The sequence below is a fragment of the Lactuca virosa genome, chromosome 9 (genome assembly GCF_052849685.1).
Source record: "Lactuca virosa cultivar CGN04683 chromosome 9, Lactuca_virosa_CGN04683_v6, whole genome shotgun sequence".
NCBI lineage: Eukaryota > Viridiplantae > Streptophyta > Magnoliopsida > Asterales > Asteraceae > Lactuca > Lactuca virosa.
In genome coordinates, this window is record NC_136434.1 from 154,793,368 (window position 1) to 154,815,223 (window position 21,856).

The following is a 21,856-nucleotide window of genomic DNA, read 5'->3' on the forward strand; positions in this document are numbered from 1 at the left end:
ACTGGCAATCGTAGCTCTTAAAGCCGCTGTCGAACTCTGACCTTGTCAATGACTTGTCCATTAGATAAGGGATCATATATTCCTCCATTCTAGATATCATATGGACTGAGACATGGATTATAATCATTCTCTCTGTCCATTTGTTGTTTCCCGATTTTCGATTTATGATGAATGACTGATTGAACAAATCAAATCAGCCCTGGCTTGGCCAAGCACTCACATGTGTCATCGCTAAATCATCGAGGGGCCCACAAATATCGCTTTTATCCCGAAGGTAAAAGGAATGGATAAACTTCGACTCATATGGCTTGTTCTACTACTTGTTGAATCATACACAAAGGCACGTTTTATAACATCGAGTTACCAAATGCGTTTTCATGCAATCAATGTATAACCAACTCATAGTAACAACTCATATCTCTAGGTTTGAAGAATATAAGATATTAGCGTCTCATGATCACTCGTGATAAAATCCATGAAGTGATTCAAATGAGCGCGGGTTGAATCCAATACTCAGAACTTATGAGCACTCATGAGTGTTGTAGCACCACTTTGTCCACCAACTTGGACCTCTACAAACCAACCCATTACAGTCTTGATTCATATCTACTTCCAACATATGACCGACTGTGGATGGTTTGAATAACTTAATCATTCAGGAAGAGCGACTTAGTTATTCTGGAAGTCAAAACATGCAAAGTGAAACACAAGAATAAATGAATCAAATATGGTATCAAACCCTATGAATATAAATAAACACTTTATTTATCACCATACTGATTACTCATTATTCATTGTTTCGGTTTTATCAACTTTATACTTGAATTAAAAACACAAGTTGTCCCATGCTCCAAGCATGTACACTATGTTTTTCTTAAACAATAGCTTTGCCATACACCAAGTATGCACTCTATGTTTGTCTATAATCCTTACTTTGTGAAATAAACCAATTGAACATAATTTCAATGATTCTAATTTCACACTCCCAAATCCTTATCGAAAAATGTGAGAATTTCAAATTCCTATCATTTATCGAAATCTGTTTAGATTTTAAACTTATATGCACTGACCCTCCTGTAATAAATATGTACAAAGTCACAAAGACTTGTCAACAATCATTATAAGGTATTCCAATGGAGATCAACTCCATGGAAACTAAGTCTCATATTCAAAGTGTATTGCTTTGGACATGCTTCTTGCATTAAGTTTTCTAATCTTACACAGATAACTTCCACCTATGGAGACAACTCCATATTCTCATTTTGACTATCACTTCTGAATAAGAGATGCCTCTTTTCAGAATATGTCAATATGGTCCTTCCAAAATTAGCACTATACTTCCAACTGTCCCTGAGCAACCAATCTTTGGTAAACCTCAGATTGTCCTCGACAATTGCTTAATCATTTTAGTCATATCCAATTCTAGACCTTTTCCCTTCTTAATGCCTCTGGGCATTTGGAAAAATTTAGAAATGACAAATATTATAGCATATGCAATCGATCCTATACCCAAAGCAAATGGTACACGATTCATGATGTCTCACATAAAGACATGATTCTAGACCAGTCTTTTGCTACAATATTTTTATTTGCCTTAAGTTGAACCAATCCAACATGAAATTCATATATATATTCTTGACTAAAGATGATTAAGGTCTCAATCTAAGCCTTTAGAACTGAAATGAAGTATATCCTCTCCCTTAATTATAGCAAAACAACTTTTTCAATCCCTGCAGCCTCACGAATTGAAACTTTTGTTTTCTATAATTAACATTGCTAACTTGCAACACTAACAATAATTATCATGCTCCCACTAACATGATGATTATTAGCATAACACTTATGCTCCCACTAGCTTTGACATGTACTCAGAAATCAGCTGGACTTCTAGAAATCAATACTTTATTGACTTTCTTCCCAAAGTTCAGATTTCTGATACGAGATGCTTTGATAAAACTTTATCAAAATCATACACCTTTCCTTAGATAGCATGCATGTGTGTCTAAACAATTTCAGAACTATGAAAAGGGATGTCGTAATCATAGTCTCAATTGTTTAGACCTTTTGCCATCTGCTTCAAATCTACTTGGTGGAAGTGTTTCCTCACCATCATTTTCATGAATCGGAGAGAAACCTTATGACCCTTAGATTTTATGGTGTATGTGTTCTTATCCATGTGAATCGTCAAAACCATAGTCACAAGACAAGGATAATGACAAATCCAAACTCATATGGACTGAACTTATGCAATCTTAACTTCTTGCCACCTGGCAGTACAGGGCCTGCCATTGCTTCCAAGTTGTTATGCAACCAATTGAGAACTTTCAGAACTCCTATGCAAAGCCAACTTTAACTGGAATGGGCACAAAATATGTCAACACGATAGGTTATAAACCTCAAGTCGTGTGCTAGTGAAGAACCTCAGGTTTTATTCTTGATTAGTTATTGAAATTCTTTTTAGGATCTTTAAGACTCCCACTATCCTCTTGACATATAAGACTATCTTGCCAAATATTCAAGAGATAGTGCGGATTCTTTATCAAGACAAACACTTCACACAATTGGCCTTAGTTGGTCTTTGTTTTATCCAAAACATCACAACTTACCAATTTCAAATGTACAAGAGTAGGACACTTTTACTCTTACATTTGACAAGTGTTTTAAACCTTTCTTTAAGATATGTCACTCAAGTTACAATCTTGGAGTATGACTCTAAGAATTATTTTGGAACGAAGTATGACTCATCTTCCTGATCTAACCATTTCAACAATTCATGACTCCTCTTCTTAGTCATAAGAATACACTAAGATGACCTTTAGAGGACTAATTGTGATATGATTTCTAAATCATTAAGATGATCACAAACATGATACTAAAGTACTCTCCCATCTTTTCAGATTTGAGAAACTTTTATCTTTCTGCCTAATTTGATTCTTCCCATTCGTTTCGCCATACATTGAGACTTTTCCAATGTTTCAGAATTATACTTAAACTTGTAAGTATAACCATATTTACTAAATTTTAGTAAATCAAATAGTCTTAACGAGCTTTGTGGTGGACATGACCAGTGCACAAGAATGTGTACTCGATCGCTTTAGTCCTTCACTTGACTCACACATCCGTGTGAACAAGTAATTAGTCTTGATTTTCCAATGCTTGAAAGTTCTCATTCGTCATACTATTCAACTTGCATGATTCCAAGTTTCGGTCCAATTGAAACTTGGGCGATAAGGAACTTTCCTGATTTGGTAAATTTACACACTACCACAAATGAAAGAATCAAATGCATTTTCCAATATTGCTGTCAGTGGAATCATATAAGCAACAATTTTCCACAAATGCCATTGTAAGGATACTTCAAATAAATAAAATTAAACAATTTTCTTTTATTTTAAAACTTTGCGGAAAAACTTATCCTTACAATCCACATGGAAAAATGTTGTTATCTATTCCTTAGCAATATATCATAACTTCTTAAGCAACCGCTCAAAATTCTGATGCGATCGAAATCCACCTTCGCGATCAGAATCGGTATATACTTCCTTTAAGATTTCTCTCTATTCTTTGATTCTTAAAACATCAACATGTGACCCAGTCACATCATGTAATGAGGATCTCAGAATAGAACTTAACAGAGTTAGATAATGGGCTCTACCTGATGTAGAGTCAAACTTATTGACTTTAACATCCTTAGGTAAATTTGGCAGCTTTGCAATCAACGCCCCTTCCTTTGGCAAAATAAACATATGGACCCTTTGGTAATGGGACTATCTCAGACTTAGCCTTTCTCTTTACCATTTGGTCAACCGGGTTGACTATGGCCAATCCCTTTCCATTGGGAAGAGAATGCTTTTTCTGGATTTCCAGTGTCACCATTGTCACTGTCCATAAAGTTTTTGGGAAGTTAATCTTCTAATCAAATTTGCTTTACTATCGTTCCAAATCATTGCTGATTCAGCACCACCAAGCAAATAGATATGATCATTAAGGTTCATGTCATAGTCTGTTTCATAGTAGTCCTAAAGGAACTCACTATGTGACTTAGAAAGTGATTGAACATCCAACTTTCTCAAGACTTTGACACCCAACTCTCCCGGCTTGTCAATATGTGACTTCATCTCTAAGATGTGATCACACATAGACCTTGCTTGCCATAGGGCTTGAGTGACCTTGAACTTGTGGGTTAGGGAGAATAATTGGAGGAGGTGGAGGAAGAGAAGTATGACTTCCATGAGCCAAACTCGAGAAGTCATATTCATTAGGAAAGCTTGGTTTGGGAAGATCATTGTTGTCTAAACCAGACATCAACAATGGGAGAAATTCACGTAAAGTTGATTTAAGTCCTTAATATAACACCCAATATGATATATTAAGGCCAGGACCCAACAAACTATTTTATAACTTGGAAGAGGGATGCCGTAATCCAAGCTATAAAATACTTGAAGGTAGGTGAATGACGATTCACCAATTTCCACCAAGATAAACGAAATGTATTATTAGGTTTTAATTGGTTTTGAAACTCCTAGATTCTTTTGAGATTCATTGAACTTTTCAATGGCATGTTTCAATCTCGAGTGTGCCCTTCAGGTTTTGTGACTGGGATGCCGAGGATCACAAAACAAGGTGTGAAGTAACCATGCAAATATACTTGGTACCCTTAATATTTACCCCTCAATCGATGTGCCGGTTAACCACACACGCTCCACCGATGCTATGATAAACATTAAGTTACCCTTTGCCTACCTTGTTAAATCAAGCTAGTGTGCCGGTTAACCACACAGGCTCCACTAACTGACTTAAGAAAGTGCAAAGTGTAATTTCATGGGTTAGCACCAAATTCACATTTTCCTAAGTAACTAAGATTGGGAATTTATAAATGTTTAGTTACTTAGTATTTGTCATTAATACTTTTAATGAAGGGAGAATTATAGTCATTGTCCTACCTGTTCGGCTAACGACCCTCCACCAGTCAAGGAAGCGGTGGGTGAGAGTGGACACCCATTAAACTGCCATTTTATAGGCAGTAACCTTATACCCCCCTTATAGACCGGCTTCGTGAATGAGACCTACTAATGGTAAGACGACTTGCTCTTATACATATAATATATTAAACTTTTAATATTATAATAGTATAAGGGTGTATTTTAGACATTTAAAATACTTGGTGGTTTAATCTATTAATTAGCCTATACTCTTAATTTAATTAAATTTAAACCATGTCATTATGGAATTATTAATTCTCTTTTAATTAAACACTTTAATTATCTATTAATAAAGTCCATAAGAGTTAATTGAATTATTCAATAAAAACATCATAATTCCAATTATTAAATTCAAAATTAAAACCATTTAATTAATTGTTTAAGTTATGAACCCAAGAGTTTTAGAATTCAATTCTTTTTTTTTTATCATAAAAAAACTTTTTCCAAATTCCAAAACTTGAGGGCAAGTTTTGTAACTCTTGAAAACTTTTGGATTCCATAACTTATGAAGTTAAATACTTGTTTTATGATGAAACTTTTCATGTTCCATAACTTAAGAACAAGTTATGGAATTCTTTAAAACATTAAGACCAAGTTTTGTAACTCCATAAAAAACTTTGAATCAATTTTTTTTTAAAAACCTTTTCATATCCATAACTTATGGAGGTTTCAAAAAACTCTTTAGATCAAACTTTTAAAACTAATAAAATAATCATATCATTTTATCTTTTACTAAATTTGACCTAATTCAACTCATATAGCAAATGATTCAAATTTTACAAATAATTAGTTTTTCACAAAAACAAGTAATTATCTTAAAATTTGACAAACATCGTGTTTTTTTTCCTTTTTTTTCAACTTGAAAATAAAACATTTGCATCAATATAATAGAAAACAACCAGGCTCTGATACCACTGTTGGGTTTTGAGCATTCTAACACTCCTATGGTGTACATGCAACCCTATAAACCTTGGATCTATGTTTTCTCTATTATACATGCAAATATTAACTATTCCAAGGTTTCATCCTAACTAGCATATTATGAAGCACCTATACTACAAAGTTCTAGTTAGATGACATACCTTTTGATGTAGTTTGATGTCTTCAAGCTTTAAGAGCTTAGCCTCAATAGTGTGGAAGCCTCAAGTGGAATCACAAATCACCAAAACACCTTGGAAAAACTTGAGAGAATATGTATGCACACTAAAATCGGCCCACTCTTATTTTCACACACTTGTGCCAATTTTGTGAGCCAATGACCCCTTTATATATTATGGAGGATTAGGGTTACATCCATGTAAACCCTAATGCCCATGACCTTTCATTTACATAGGATCCATGGGTTAAAAGCTCAATGGACCATCCATGAAAGCTTAGCCCAACCTAAATGAACTTGGCCCAGTCCATATATATAAGAGTCCATATTTAATTAGTTCTTTTTGATCACTTAATTAATTCTAAATTAATTCTTGATCAATACTAATTAAATAATATGATTCCATATTAATATATTAGAACTTATAATATATTAATATAAATCATAAATATACTATTCTCAAAAGACTATCCATATAAATTGTGCCGGTGAAGTGCAACCCAAATGGACCATGCCGGGTCGGGTCAAGTACATACCAAATATAGTTATGGACTTAGACATTAATCCAACAAGTATGTGTGTGCATGTTCTTGGAGTTCATGAAGGTTTTAGAGTGCATGGAGATTCTCTCTCCAGTCCTACCTTTGTCCTTGATGTGCTGTGACTTCATTTGAGGCTTCCACACTATTGGGACTAAGTTCTTAAGGCCAAATACATCAAGACTTCCAGCCACACAAAAAAGGTATGTTACACTATCTAGTATTTTATGTAGTTTGTATGACAATTGCATGCTAGCTATAGGTTCAATACCTTGGAAACCATTTGCATGTATAATTAGTGAAAACATAGATCCAAGGTATTTAGGGTTGTATGTGCACCATAGGATGTTGTATTATACCAAAACCCAACAGTAACATCCTAAAAATTAGGGTTTCCTTCACAGCTTCCAACACGCCGTGTTTAGACACCAACATGCTATGTTAACCTTAATGAGAACCATACTTTTCCTTAACTAGACACGCCGTGTTGGTTCCTCCAACACGTCGTGTCCAGTCCTCAAAATGGGATTCATTCCATACAATTGCTCCTCAAGATTCCGAGTGTTACATATTAAAAAAAAAACATAGCAATCTTCTTCTTCACAATGCCAAACACCAAATTCAGATGAACTCATTCTCAAGTTTTTACTTTTCTAATGTACTTCGCTTACGATGGATGGTAGATGCATATTAATAGTGTGATGTTTTAACAAAACAATGTATGTCCGGAATGTGGGTCCGTGAGTCCGGAATATGTGTGTCATGAATCTATGACATAACTAAATGATTGATTCAACGTTTTGAATGTTAGTCCAAAATATGTGCATTGGATTGTGTGACCTTCAATGTTCATTGGAATGGAAATTACTTATAGAACTTCGGAATGGAAACAAATCAATCACTACCATGGACTCAGAAGAAGAGATCATGCTCGCTTGGTCTTGGATAATCATTGAGGATGATATTGTTGTCACTGGTCTCCCATGTTTGATGCACATATCATGTTGGGTCCGCTTAAAAACAAGTTTCATTATGAGTTATATTGCAGAGAGTATCGAACAGAAGAAGTGAAGAGTACATTTAAAGACATAAGCTCAAAGGTGAAGATGTTTAATAAAATTTATCACACAATCGATAATGAATAATTAAATGACGATGAAGAAGTAATTTTACCGTTAGCTAAGGTGCAATACATAAACAAAAATAACGGGGTTAATTTCCCATACGAAGATGCTTGGAATATTTTAAAAGATGTCCCGTATTTTTTATTTGTTGGTTAAATATTTGTATGGTTTTTATACGTTATGTATTTTGTTATGGTATTTTTGAATTATATATTTTGTTATTTGTAGGTTAAATAATTGTATGATATTTCTAAAAGAGTTTATGGTATATCTAAATTAAGTTTTTTTTTTCTTTGTAATATTTAAAAAATAATATGGAAATAACAATTTCCATTAGTCATTCCAATATGATAACAAACATAATTAATTGTGATAAAAATAAATATATGGTTACATAGGGATGGAAATAACCATCAATGAGTCTGGTATTTCGCATTCATATTGAAGGGAAATAGGATCCATATTTTGTGTCTGGTATATACATCGAAACAAATCAGCCCTGTAATATATTTGAACTATATGGTCTAATTATGTGATGTTTGAATAACGTGATGCCGCAATAGCATGACCACACGCGATACCGAGAATGTGTCATTTCCCACATGAAAATATGTGGCGGTTCAGATCTACAAAACAACTTGTTTAAAAATAAAAATAAAAATAAAAAAATGTTAGATAAGATCTTGGACGGGATCTTTATTGTCTGCCACCGAACATAGTTTTGCATCCTCCTGTGAAGCATCATCTCTGCATACGGGGTGAGTAATCCATTGAATGGTAATTTTATAACTAAATAATAATTCAACATATTATAGTATTTTACCTCCCATAAGAATGCGTTGAACAAAAATCCATTGAATGTACTCACGAATTACCTCAATAAGCGTTATTATTGGTACATTCCGTTCATTAACCAATAACAATACGAGGAATTCTGAAATATTAATGATGAGTACATTCAAATGGATGTTATGGAAATAGGGTCTTGACTATTTCACATGATCGATGTTGGCAAACACCTCATGTGTATCATAGGTTAGCCGACATAATATTTGTTGAAAATCAGACATAATAGATGATTTGCATGTACGCTAGAACAAAGGTTCAAATGTTTTGTTTCGACCAACTCTTATGCACATATACATTGTCAAACTCTTACAACAATACCCATGACAAAACTAATGAATGCCTAACCTAGGGAAAAAGTAATGACATCGTCCATATTGGTTATGAACGATGCTTCCCTAACATCCATGAGAACTTCCTTCAACCTCATCAAAAACTAGGAACAAAAGTCCACATTATTTGTCATGCCCAAACCAAATGCTATTAGCATGGTGTGCTTGTTTTCGTCCATAGAAAGTACTATGAACATTGTATGTCTGTAGGTAGTCCCGTCTTAGAGGGACAATACATATAAAGATGGCAAACGACAAGCAACCTATGAATGCATGGACTTGTATTTTTTTGGGAAAACAAAACAATTAGTTGTAATAAAATTATAAATTTTAAATAAACAATTAAAATATAGACCAAACTTATTTTACCGCACATCTAATAACCACAAAACGGAGTTGGAAACGATATATAACATCAGTTTTGATGTCCGTGTAACTGTGAGGGTTCGTCCGCTCAAGGTTTGCAGGTAAACAGACAAGTTGGTAAAGTTTTTTTCGTGCTCACTGTCTGAGAAACTCATCTTTAAGCAAGCAGTTACAATAAAGAACTATATATGACCCAAAATAAGTGAATAACTAAATGAAATACCATATGTTATATATAGGGAAGAAATACCTAGTTTTTTGGTGTCTGGAATATGTATCTTTGATTCTGGAATGTCAGTTTTACATGTAGGTTATTGACTACCGTATTCCGGAATTGACTCTGTCAATCCGGAATGTACCGTGTCATATTTTGGAATCCAAACTCCAACTACCAGCAAATACTCCATAATTAATACATTTTTCTCTGAAATGCCCTATTCCGAAGAAAGTAACAATTTTTTCAAAAGTTAAAAAAGTTGATTATCCTTCCTAATAAATGAAAATAATTTTGTCACTAGTCCATCTCTCATAAATTTTGACACTTGTCATTTTATAATATTTTTTAAATAAATAATATCCACATGTCAATTTATGAGTTTGTTCAATTTTTAAAATTAAAAAGTCATATAATACATTTACTTATATATGTAAAGTATTAAATGTAATAAATATGATAGTAAATTGTAATTAATATGTTTTTTTATTGTTTATTTTTAAAATTTTATTTTAAAAAGTACTTATTATTTAAATTTTAATATTTAATTTTTTTTAATCAATCCGTATAATATACGGGTTTTACACCTGGTTATTAATAAATTACTTGAAGTTAGATTACTCAATTTAAGAAAAAAAGGTCATATTTTTTGACGAACTTATTATTATTATTATTTTTTATTTTTTTTATTTTTTTTTGAATTACACAATTCTAAACGTGCTTCAACAAGAACTTCCATGCAACCATTTTTGACACAAGGTCAATCAGTTCCTTCAAACGTGCTTCTTCCCATGGCAGTTAGGCAAGAAAAGGGGATTCATCATTCATGGTAACTAAACAATAAATTCAGCTTTGAATGAAATCGGATTACAATCAAATTCGCAACTTCAATTACCCTAGAAAATTTCCCCAAATTCTGAAGATCTTAATCTTTAACCTAATTTTCGATTCGGTTCTCAATCAAGTTTCAAAAGAATACAAAATCAATCACTACATCTGCACACAGAACCACAAACACACAAGATAAAGGATAAGGGATTATTTTCCACAAAATAATTTTGTGAATTCTTTATTCGACTATTAAATTGACACCATTTAAAAAAGGAAAATTTATCCATACTTTATCTTCCAGACTTCTTCCCTGTTAAACTCCATTTATTCACTTCTCTTGATCGCCAAGAAACACTCGACACCTAAAAAAAAAGGTACAACTATGGAAGCCAATCAGCGAATTGCAAGAATCGCAGCTCATCTCCACCCTTCAAATTCCCAGGTTTTTCCCTCGATTCTTAATTTCATAGCCACATAATTCCGGTGTTATGTGATTCTATAGATTCTTGTTTCAGCTCACATGACCCGTTAGGGTTCTTCATCTGCTACAATCTGAAATCGAATTTACTGGTTTCGACGATGATGGATTGATGTCTACTGTATTAGCCTGTTTCAAATCTGAATTCGACTAATGTCTATACCTCAATACGGATGAGATTTGAACTATAAACCCTAATTGTAACTTCAATCTTCGTTTTTTATTGAATTATGTACTCGAAGATGGAAGGAGGCTCTGTACTGGAGCGAGCTAATTGCAGAGCAAAAGGAGGAGCGCCTGGATTCAAAGTTGCGATATTGGGAGCTGCTGGAGGGATCGGTCAACCTTTAGCTATGCTAATGAAGATGAATCCATTGGTTTCTGTTCTTCATCTCTATGATGTCGTCAATGCCCCTGGTGTCACAGCTGATATCAGCCATATGGATACTGGTGCTGTGGTAACTTTCTTTTCATCACTACTTTCTTAGCTATTTTGTGAAATGTCTAAAATGCCCTTGATTCACCATTTTTTGTCAGGTGAGAGGTTTTCTAGGGCAACCACAGCTTGATGCTGCACTTACAGGGATGGATCTTGTGATCATACCTGCTGGTGTTCCAAGAAAGCCTGGAATGACAAGAGATGATCTTTTCAAGATTAATGCTGGAATTGTTAAAACCCTTTGTGAAGGAATTGCCAGGTGTTGCCCTAATGCAATAGTCAACTTAATCAGTAATCCGGTCAACTCTACAGTTCCAATTGCTGCAGAAGTTTTCAAGAAAGCTGGCACTTATGATCCCAAACGCCTTCTTGGTGTCACCATGCTTGATGTTGTTAGAGCCAACACTTTTGTGGTATGCAAGCAATTCTTTATTCTTTACAAGTTTGACTTTTGTTGACCATGCTAAGAGATTTTTAATTGATTTACTTTTTCAGGCTGAAGTTTTGGGACTTGATCCAAGAGAAGTTAGTGTCCCTGTGGTTGGAGGACATGCGGGAGTTACCATTTTGCCCCTGCTTTCACAGGTGAAGCCTCCATGTTCCTTCACTAAAGAAGAAACTGAATACTTAACAAAGCGCATTCAAGATGGTGGAACTGAAGTTGTTCAGGTAATAAAAAGTTAAAACCACATCATTTTTTTCTCTCTTTAAAATTTTATTTAACTATTTATAAACTTATGATAACTAAAATTACAATTTCAGGCAAAAGCTGGGGCTGGCTCTGCAACACTCTCAATGGTAAGCCTTATAAGGATTAAATTTAGTGAATATTGTGAAATTTGTTATTTTAGAATGTAAGGGTAAAATGGTCATTTAGTAAACGGTTTATTCAGTCTAGAAAGGAAACAGATTTTGTGCATACAACACTTTATCCAAACAAACATCGTTATTCCTTCAGCCATTTTACCCATACATGACTCAAATTCTTATTTTATATTAGAAGTCCATGAAATTAAAATAGAGAATTTAACAATTTTACAGGCGTATGCAGCGGTTAAATTTGCAGATTGTTGTCTTCGTGGCTTAAGAGGCGATGCTGGCATTGTGGAGTGTGCTTTTGTAGCTTCTCAGGTATAAAATTACTATAATACCCTCGTCCCACATTAATACACTTAATAAGCTTTAATTGGTTAAGCACTTGATCTCAACAACAATACATGGTTGATGGTTGTTTCTTTTTGACTTAATGGATTAAGCCAAAAGAACCTGACATAATGTATGTATACATCACATTAGGGTAAAATGGTCATTTAGTCTAATTCAGATGATTTATTCGGTCTAGAAAAGAAACAAATCTTATGTATACATCACTTTATCCAGACATCATTACCTATTCAGCCACTTTACTTATACATGACTTAATGGAAAAAATAATAATAATAATAATAACTTTTATAAATCTTAAGTTTATGAAGTTTTTTTTGGAAAATGTTGGATAATAGGTGACGGAATTACCATTCTTTGCAACCCAAGTGAAACTAGGGCGTGGTGGTGCGGAAGAAATATACCAACTTGGACCTTTGAATGAATATGAAAGGTAAGACATTGATTGAAACACAATTTATTATTATTTATTTATTTGAATGTTGGGTGAAGTTAAGAATTTATGTTTGATTGATTTGCATAAATAGGGCTGGATTAGAGGAAGCTAAAAAAGAATTGGCAACAAGTATTGAAAAGGGGGTTTCTTTTATAAGGAAATGAAAGGGTGGTGTGAGAATGATGAGGTGGTATACAAGTGTTGATTCTATTATCATGGCTTTCTTTGTTACTTCATGTTGCATGTAATGTATGAATCCAAATATACATAAAATAGATGTATTAGAATACTTATATCACATATTATATTCTAATCTTGTTACTTCTTGCATCTATTTTATAAACCTTACAATCTCTAGGTTTAAATTGATATGTAAACTAAAAAAATGTATTTGATTATTGTTGGATATATTCAAAATGTTGATCATTGTATACAAATAAAGTTATGAGAACTATGATCAATGGAAACATGTTCTACTTAGAGATATTAAGAGTATCTTTGGAATGATGAAATGGAATCTTGAAGGAATGGAATGAATAACATAAGGTAAGCCTTTTGTGTGTAGTGTAATCATAATGGAATCTTGTTGTTTTTTTGTTATAGACAACAAGATTTTGTTAGAAAAAGTTGTTGAAACTAAAAAAATTTGTTAAAGACACTGTTTTGTTGTTGTTTTTCATTTTTTTTTTTGTATTTTTTCTTAATAAATGAAAAATATGTTGATGTCAAATCATCTAAAATTATGCATCGTATCTTAAATTATAGATAAAGTGTCACATAAGCCCAAAAAAAACTTGTAAACATATTATAGCTCAAATCGATAAAATTACAAAAAAAAAAATTGCTATTTTGAAAACAAATGAACAATTCTTAAAAAATTAAAAAAAGCAACAAAATACCATTTTTAACAACTTTTTCTAACCAAAAAATACCGCATTTAACAAAAAAAAAATACAAAAAAGTTGTTATCATTGTCTGTGTTAAAGTTGGATGATTTTACTAGGAAAAAAAAAACATCACACTTTATCAAGATAATCTGCTAAATCAGTAATAGTAGGTTATGGTGGTTGTATTGAATTCATTTTACAAACATAGATGATTTTTTTAGAAAGCTTAAACTGGATTATTAATAGTTTAATAATTCATTCTGCATATTTAACATTTGATATTCAAAGTTTCAAACTTATGATCACACAATCACCAACCATTTACGAGCTTTACTTTCAAACAAATGAGTTCATAATGAAAGGTCAAACTGCCACCCAATGAAGATATTTTATATTTATTTTTAATAATTTTTAATTAAACATAAATCTGTTGGAACCAGATTTTTGGTCCACTATAATATATTTATATTACTTAGAGTATCATAATCTCCTTAAACCATTGACCTAAGAGGATTACCGGATCTCTGCTGATATAGTAATTAATTATTATTTTTGGATAATCAATTATTTTTGTTGATAAAAAAAAGTTGTATTATTGAATTTAATGTCATATGGTATTCAGGACAATTTCAATAGCCAAACACATTACATGACACATTAATGATGATATGATACAAAGTATGCATGCGTATGTTATAAAACGATGACACATTATAAGTTGTGACATATTTAAGAACGAAAAGTGAATTAAGTAATCTATTTAACAACACAAATAGTTTATTACCCAACTTAATACCAAAGTGATATTGGTTGTTATTATAACAATCAATTAACCCTTGATATATTTTATCAAAAATGATGAGATTTAGTTGAAAAGATAGAGAAATATTGTGTTATGTTTTCCTTTAAAAAACAATATTAGGGCTATCAAGATCGGGATCTTATATATGATCGTTTTCCGATTTTTAAGATCGTGATCGTAACATTGAACCGAGATCGTAAGATTCTACCAAAAGCATTTAAAACATAAAAAATATTTGTATCAATTAGTTAAACATTAAGTTAACAATAAATGATTCTTCAATGCATCATTTAATAATAAACAATTTAAAATAGGTTTTCTAGGGTTCATATTCGATTTAATTAGTCCAAGACAAAATATTAGAAATTAAAAAAATACCAACGATCATACAATCGAGTCTACGATCCTACGATCCTACTCTGTTTTTACCCAAAAACGACTCACATATGATCTTGATTGATTTACCTAGATAGGATTGTATTATCCTACGATCAATGTCATGATTTTAACAACTTTTAAGATTTCGATTATGGTGGCAAACCAGGTTGATTTTGTTATTTACTTGATTAAAATCATTTCTTGAAAATTAAGATATTTCTTTAAGAATTTACACAAATAATGGTAGGCTTGTAATGAAGAATCAGTTGTAACAATTTAAAGGGCAACATGCATAATTGCATATGCATAGAAAGTAATTAACTTTACAAACGAAATTTGTGATGTATAACTTTAATTAATTTTATTTTGGGTGGGGTAAGGGGTCGTCATATTTTTACATAAAAAAAAATAGTTGTCTTGTTTTAAAATTTAAAAGAGTTTATTTTGATACATCATAGTCAAATTATAAAAGATTAAAAATAAAATGTTAGGTAAGAAGATGGCAACATATGGTCAAGGTCAGAAATTGATAAATCATTATTCATTCCAACTAATTTGAGATACAATAAACATCTTTATCTTAATATAATTATATATTGCACTAAAATCAATTCAAATAAAGAAAAACAATATTCTAAAACATAAAATACCTGTATGAATATACATAAACAATAGAAACTGATCTATTCTCTCCAAAGTATGAAAAACAATTAAGAATTTTTCCATGGAAATTATTACAAACTTAATGCATTACCATAAATCAAGATTTATCAAACATATTACACAACAAAAGAGACATTACTAGACCTATAAAGCACTCATCACCAAACACTTCAACTGATTCATACTCCTGTTTTTTCATCCATCTAAAAACCCTATCAGATTCAAGTGAAAAGTTACAGAAAAAAATGCCCACAAATTTATAGCCAAAGAGGTTGCTACTTCACAACAAAAGGATTGTTATCATGGTCAACAAGTCAACCATGAAAAAAGTTAGAAAAAAAAATCCTCTTGCAAAATAAACCCCATATCAAAACAAGGTTCTAAGGCATCAAAATGGTTTAAAGTGATAGGAAAACCGAGGCTTTTCACTCACCATTTCAAAGAAAAAAAAAAACAAAAAACAAAATGAAGAAAAATGGTATAAAAGAGGGAATAATCTTCACATAAATTGCTTGAGAGCTAAACGTAGATTCTTCATGAGGTCTTTCATTGCCATGGAAAATTCTTTATCCATCTGCCAAAATATTCATATGGGTTTTAATTATTTCGACTCATATGCAATATCATGAGATATAAAAATGAAAATTTAACCATATTTTTGCATAAAAATGTGAATTTTTTTACAATTTTGATGTATCATTGCGAAAAATCAACAATCTTTTGCATAAAAATGTGAACTTTTCACAATTTAGAGGTAACAGAATAAAAAATTAACCATCTTTTTGCATTAAAATATTAACTTTTTCTAACTTTGAGGCATTAAAATGAAATACCAACCATCTTTTGCATAAAAATATAAACTCTTTACAAATCTGAGTAATCAAAAATGACAAATCAACCATCTTTTTGCATAAAATTTTGATTTTCTTTTTCATTTTTGAGCCATCAATATTATTTTCTTTCAATTTCAAAGGTATAAGAATGAAAAGGCAACCATCTATGCATAAAAATATGAGCTTTTAACAGTTTTGAGGTACCCAAACGAAAAACCAACCATCTTTTTGAATAAAAATATAAACTTTTTCCATTTATAAGGTATCATAATGAAAAATCAACCACCTTTATGCATAAAAAATGTGAAAGTTCCACAATTTTAAGTTATGATAACGAAAAACGAACCGTTTTTTGAAATAAAAATGTAAACTTTTTACCTGAGCGATAACCGTTATATCGAGTGCATAATTTGCAAAAGTCATGGAAGTGCTATTAATCACAGATAGATGAAGTTTCTCTATTTCAATCAATGTCTTTTCAAGAACACCAGACTTTTTCTCACAGTGAATTCTTATCAAAACATCGTTGCCAAAAAATCTTGCCTCGATTTCAGGGAGTTGATCATGAATGGGCCCACCAGAGTTCTCATTTGATGAAGAACTTTCATTAACATCAGCTAACATTTCATATCTTTTAACAAAAACTACTGATTCTGTATTTGGTCTTTTCTTGATTTGTTCCTCAAGTGTCTTCACTTTCTCTTGTAGGGTTTTCAAGTGCTTGATTGCATCTCCAAGAACAGAAGCTTTATCCATCTATAAGATAATCACACTAATTAATACCAAAATCCCATAAAAAAATTAAATAATTGGACCATTTTACAATATTGAGGTATTGTGATGAAAAAGCAACCATCTTTTTTTGCATAAAAATGTGAACATTTTACAATTTTGAGGTATTAGCATGACAAATCAACCATATTTTTGCATATAAATACAAAAAAATTACTAATTTTAAGATATCAGACTAAAAATCAATCATCTTTATGCATAAAAATTTGAACTTTTTACATAAAAGTACAAAAATTTTACAATTTGAGGTCCGTAAGTACTAATTTTGCATAAAAGATATGAACTTTTTTTCTTTTTACTATTGAGGTATCAGAATAAAAAATCAACCATCTTTATGCATAAAAATGTGAACTTTTTACAAATTTGAGCTATCAACATGAAAAATCAACCATTTTTTTAACACTTCACAACTTTAAGGCATTTGAATGATAAATCAACCATCTTTTTGCATAAAAATATGAACTATCAAAAACCCATAAATATTTTCAGATAATTGGAGTAAAAAAACTCTCTGTAATTACTTTTGAAGAAGATGAAAAGGAAAGAAATACTACCTTTTTAAGGCCAGGAACCAAAGCAGATAGAGCTATGAACCTCTGACTAAGTTTCTCTCTCCTTTTTCTCTCAGCTAATATATGATCTTGAGCTGGGGTATGTTTGCTACTATTTTTAGCAACATCTAACCCACCATGATGACCTTTATTAAAACCAGAGCTCTCTTGGTTGCTAAAATGGAGATGAGTATCACGAATAAAGCCATGTCTGCTCTTTGAAGAAACTGTCATTTCTTCTTTAGGCGTTAGGAGTGTTGCTTGTTGAGATAGATTCAGATTCATTAAGGAATGAGAATGATCAGTGGTTATGGAGGAATTCCAGCTGCTTGTTTTGAGCTGTTTACTTGGTCTTGAAGATGGTTCCATAACAGGTTTGTAATAGTCAAACACGCCTAATTGACCATGGATACGATCCATGTTGTCTCCAAACGTACCTGAAATCGCCATTGAATCTAGTTGATTGTCGAATGAATTGACTGGACATTGGAAATTGAAAGAGGCGTCTTCCATTCCTGTCAATTCTGATAAGTTTCTGAAATGTGAAATCTCCATTTCGTTTTGACTGAATTACACATATCAAAATATACACAGGAACGTTAGATTCTGAAACCCCAAATCAAAAATCGCATTTAATATGAGAATAGACGATAAGTTTTACCTTTTTGGTATAAAGAACAGAGCTTTTATTATTTTTTGGCTAATCGCTTTTGTTATTGAGAGATCAACTTAAGTTTTATAGCTATAATTTAGAAGCGAGTTATTGATCTTCTCTCTCTAGGGGTTGGCAAAATGCACTGGACACGACTGCTTGAATAAGAATAAAGACTAATTAAATCATGGTTGGCGATTGATGGTATCACTTGGATTTTAAAACTAATTATGCAATGTGTAATAATTAAGGGGTTACTCAAAGACTTTTTCATGAAATTATTGGTGGTAAACTGGTGATTAGGCTTTTTTTTTTTTTTTTTTTTTAAATCAACCAATGTTGAGTCCAACCCTTGAAGATCGTGGATGTGAACCATTGTTTGAATTTTAAATTGGGTTGTTGACATGTGCAGTTGGAGCAACTCCAATGGTTGCTTTTTTGTTGAATTAAAGGCCATAATCAATTAATCATGACATTTCATCATAATCCAAGATCAATTTCTCGTAAACATTACCAAACTTAAAGAATGTTAACTTGGATGAAATGATATCTTTGTTGGTGTTGAAGATAATGTAATGTTATGATTCTTCGTTACTTCTTTCGTAATGGTGTGTTATGATCATTCCAATTGATAGATTCATGCATTTGATTGTGGTGTTTGTAGATACAGGTTAGTGTGTAAGAGTAGAAACATTGGGATGTCCTATATGTTATCTCATATTTATGTGTACATATTTTTTAGAAAAGAAACAATTTTATTAAGCTAGCAAATAGCAAAGAACTAAGCAAACCAAAACAACTATATGAAAGAATAACAAGAATGAGATTTTGAAGCAACCCAACCCAATTAGGTTTTAGACGCATGTACTTATGAAAAACTCAAAAACCCGAAAAGAAACAATTTTATTAAGCTAGCGAAGAACCGGGCTAACCGAAACAACTACATGAAAGAAATAAGGGAAATCTCCAATGAAGTTCCAACATTTTGGGTCCGTTTACGCAGGGCCGGTCCTAGACAATTTTGGGCCCGGGACAAAAAAAAAATCGAGGCCTTTTTTTTATAGAGGGCGGCACCTCCGAAAATTTTTATTAAAAATAATACAATTAAAGGCTGGGGACTCCCCACCAATGGAAAGAAAAGACTTTGGGACAGGCCCCGGAAGCCAAACAACCTAGCATCTATCAATACAAAACAACAAAATAAAAAGGTCACTGAACCCTAATACATAAACATAACAAAGAAAAACTAAAGAAATTTACATTCATGAGCTTTTTTAGATGCAAAGTGATAAAAGGCAACCAACAAACAGATAACAAGCAACAAACAAAATAAAAAATAAAAAAAAGAGTTCTTTTGTACCTCTTATTGTTGGTTGCCTGTGATACTGATGCTATGGGTCTGTAAATAACTTCTAAGCATTTTCCAAATGCCAATTGAAAAAGCTCAACAGTCACAGCAGAAAATTTTGAAATTAAAAAAAGGAAATCAGATTAAAATGATGAACATTCTTACATTCAAAAACTGAAATTAAACAAATGAATAACAAATTAACTCTAAATAAATCGAGAGGCCACTTACAGTGAGAGTTACAGGGATTCACAATCAATCAATCAAAAGGGCATAAACATGGATTTGGATAAGTTGGATTCTCGAATTCTACACAACATAAAATTCTAAAGATAAAAAAAAGATTCATAAAAGAGTAGAATATCAATATAGCACAAATTCACAGAAAAAATAAGAAATTTCAATTCAAGGCTAGAAAGTACAACTTACAGAAACATAAAAAATTTCACAAATCACAAATTCACAATCAGCAATTTCGGTGGGAATACTCAGTCTCAAATACTAATGTGACTTCATCTGTGACTAGCAATTCTCGGAATCATGGAGCTGCTCCCCCTTTTCTCTTTTTTAGTTCAAATTGTTAAGCAAAATGATGTTATATTGTTTGTTTATTACTCTTTGGTTTGTTTGGTTGCTCCCTTGCTCAGCTTCTTGCTGCTGTCTTGGTTTTTTTATATATAATTATTCGCCGTTGCAAAAAAAGAAGAAGAAGAAGAAGAAGAAGAATGTCGATTTGACAATCAGATGCCCTAAATCAGAAATCAGAAAAGATGGAGAATGGGAGAAGAAATCAGAGATCGAGATCGATTCAACTGAAATTGAATAAGAATTAGAAAAAATTTGAGTTCTGACTGTTGCTTACCTTATCGAATCCGGAGAAAACTTTTGGATTTTCCATGGAAATTTGCCTTGGAAGTCGGACATCACTCCTCTCTCGCACGCCAGTCGCCATCGCTCATTCATCCGCTTCCTTTTTGGGTTGGCGCCTGATAAGAGGAGTGGGCTTCAATAACCGGTCCTATAAGCTTAAAACTAATGGTCTACTGCTATATAATTAATATAAGAAATATAAAATGGGGGCCCTTTGACATTTGGGGGCCCGGGGCGGTCGCCCAGCTTGCCCAGGCCCATGGGCCGGCCCTGCGTTTACGGTTTAATCCCAACATTTAATTTTGAAACAAAAAAATCTTGATTATCTGATTTATACGATAATCTGTAATTTTCTGTTGAAAAAAATAAAGATTGTTTCGTTAATTTGGGCAAATATAAAATAATCGAAATTTTTTGTTTAAAAAATAGAAGTTGGAATTAAACCGTAAACTAACTCAAAATATTGAGACTTTATCAGAGATATCCCAAAGAAATAACAAGAATGAGATTTTGAAGCAACCCAACCCAATTAGGTTTTAAATGCCAGTGAGTGACAATATTATTAAAAAAAAAAAAAAAAAAAAAAAAACAACACACTTTTGGGATCAAAAGTACCAAAGTCCAAACAAGCAGCCATTCCAATAAAACCAAATGTTCCACCGAATTGTAAAGCATGTGGCTTACATGTAATCTTTAACAACTCTATCCGATTATAAATACATGAACCAAGCTAACCAATCATCATACGAGTATCATCTTCAAAATGAAATTCCCCACCAATTTGTAATTTTTTTCTTCCAAATTGTAATAAACAAATTGTACGAAAAAAAAGAAGAAGGTCCATAATTCCAAGTACAACTCACACGTTGGGTACAACAAGGAAGCAACGTTAATACATCTACTATAAATGTTACATCTTGTTGGTAGTTTATTCAATGCTAGTGTAACATCCCAAAAATTACAATATATTTTAACTTTTCAAAAACAACCTAAAACCATAATTGTTTACAAAACCATTGTTTCAAAAGTGTCTTTCAGTAATCAGAGTATCCTAAAATCCAAATAACATAAAACCGAAGGATGTACACGATCACGCCTTCACCTTGTCACGGTCATATGAAGTACCTGGCACAATAAACTGAAACTATAAGCCCAAGCTTAGTAAGTTCCCTCAAAGTACCACCACACAACACATAACATATACAATCCTGCATGCCGGGTCCACAACCTCCC

General features: G+C 32.3%; 2 protein-coding genes across 2 annotated transcripts; one reads left to right on the forward strand and one right to left on the reverse strand.

Annotated features, from left to right (window-relative positions):
• The first annotated feature begins 10,310 nt into the window (after positions 1-10,310).
• LOC145141174 (malate dehydrogenase, glyoxysomal) lies at positions 10,311-13,181 on the forward strand. Its single transcript, XM_079074497.1, has 9 exons — positions 10,311-10,328; positions 10,632-10,772; positions 11,051-11,266; positions 11,346-11,660; positions 11,743-11,916; positions 12,010-12,045; positions 12,289-12,378; positions 12,750-12,844; positions 12,939-13,181. Exons 1-9 carry the CDS (start codon positions 10,326-10,328, stop codon positions 13,009-13,011), a joined length of 1,143 nt encoding a protein of 380 aa, XP_078930623.1. The 5' UTR covers positions 10,311-10,325; the 3' UTR covers positions 13,012-13,181.
• A 2,433-nt stretch (positions 13,182-15,614) lies between these two features.
• LOC145140055 (transcription factor bHLH18-like) lies at positions 15,615-18,569 on the reverse strand. The gene is made up of 4 exons (XM_079073670.1): positions 18,415-18,569; positions 17,757-18,318; positions 16,789-17,166; positions 15,615-16,151 (listed from the first exon to the last, which is right to left on the reverse strand). Exons 2-4 carry the CDS (start codon positions 18,306-18,308, stop codon positions 16,077-16,079), a joined length of 1,005 nt encoding a protein of 334 aa, XP_078929796.1. The 5' UTR covers positions 18,309-18,318; positions 18,415-18,569; the 3' UTR covers positions 15,615-16,076.
• Positions 18,570-21,856: the final 3,287 nt, after the last annotated feature.

Excerpts from the sequence above, each read along its gene's own strand:
- LOC145141174 (XM_079074497.1), top strand. Across the intron at positions 11,661-11,742 it reads TTAGAGCCAACACTTTTGTG|GCTGAAGTTTTGGGACTTGA; the intron begins GTATGCAAGCAA and ends TTACTTTTTCAG. Across the intron at positions 11,917-12,009 it reads GTGGAACTGAAGTTGTTCAG|GCAAAAGCTGGGGCTGGCTC; the intron begins GTAATAAAAAGT and ends TTACAATTTCAG.
- LOC145140055 (XM_079073670.1), bottom strand. The coding sequence starts at position 18,308 with ATGGAGATTTCACATTTCAGAAACTTATCAGAATTGACAGGAATGGAA. Across the intron at positions 17,167-17,756 it reads TGGTTCCTGGCCTTAAAAAG|ATGGATAAAGCTTCTGTTCT; the intron begins GTAGTATTTCTT and ends ATTATCTTATAG. Across the intron at positions 16,152-16,788 it reads ATATAACGGTTATCGCTCAG|ATGGATAAAGAATTTTCCAT; the intron begins GTAAAAAGTTTA and ends ATATTTTGGCAG.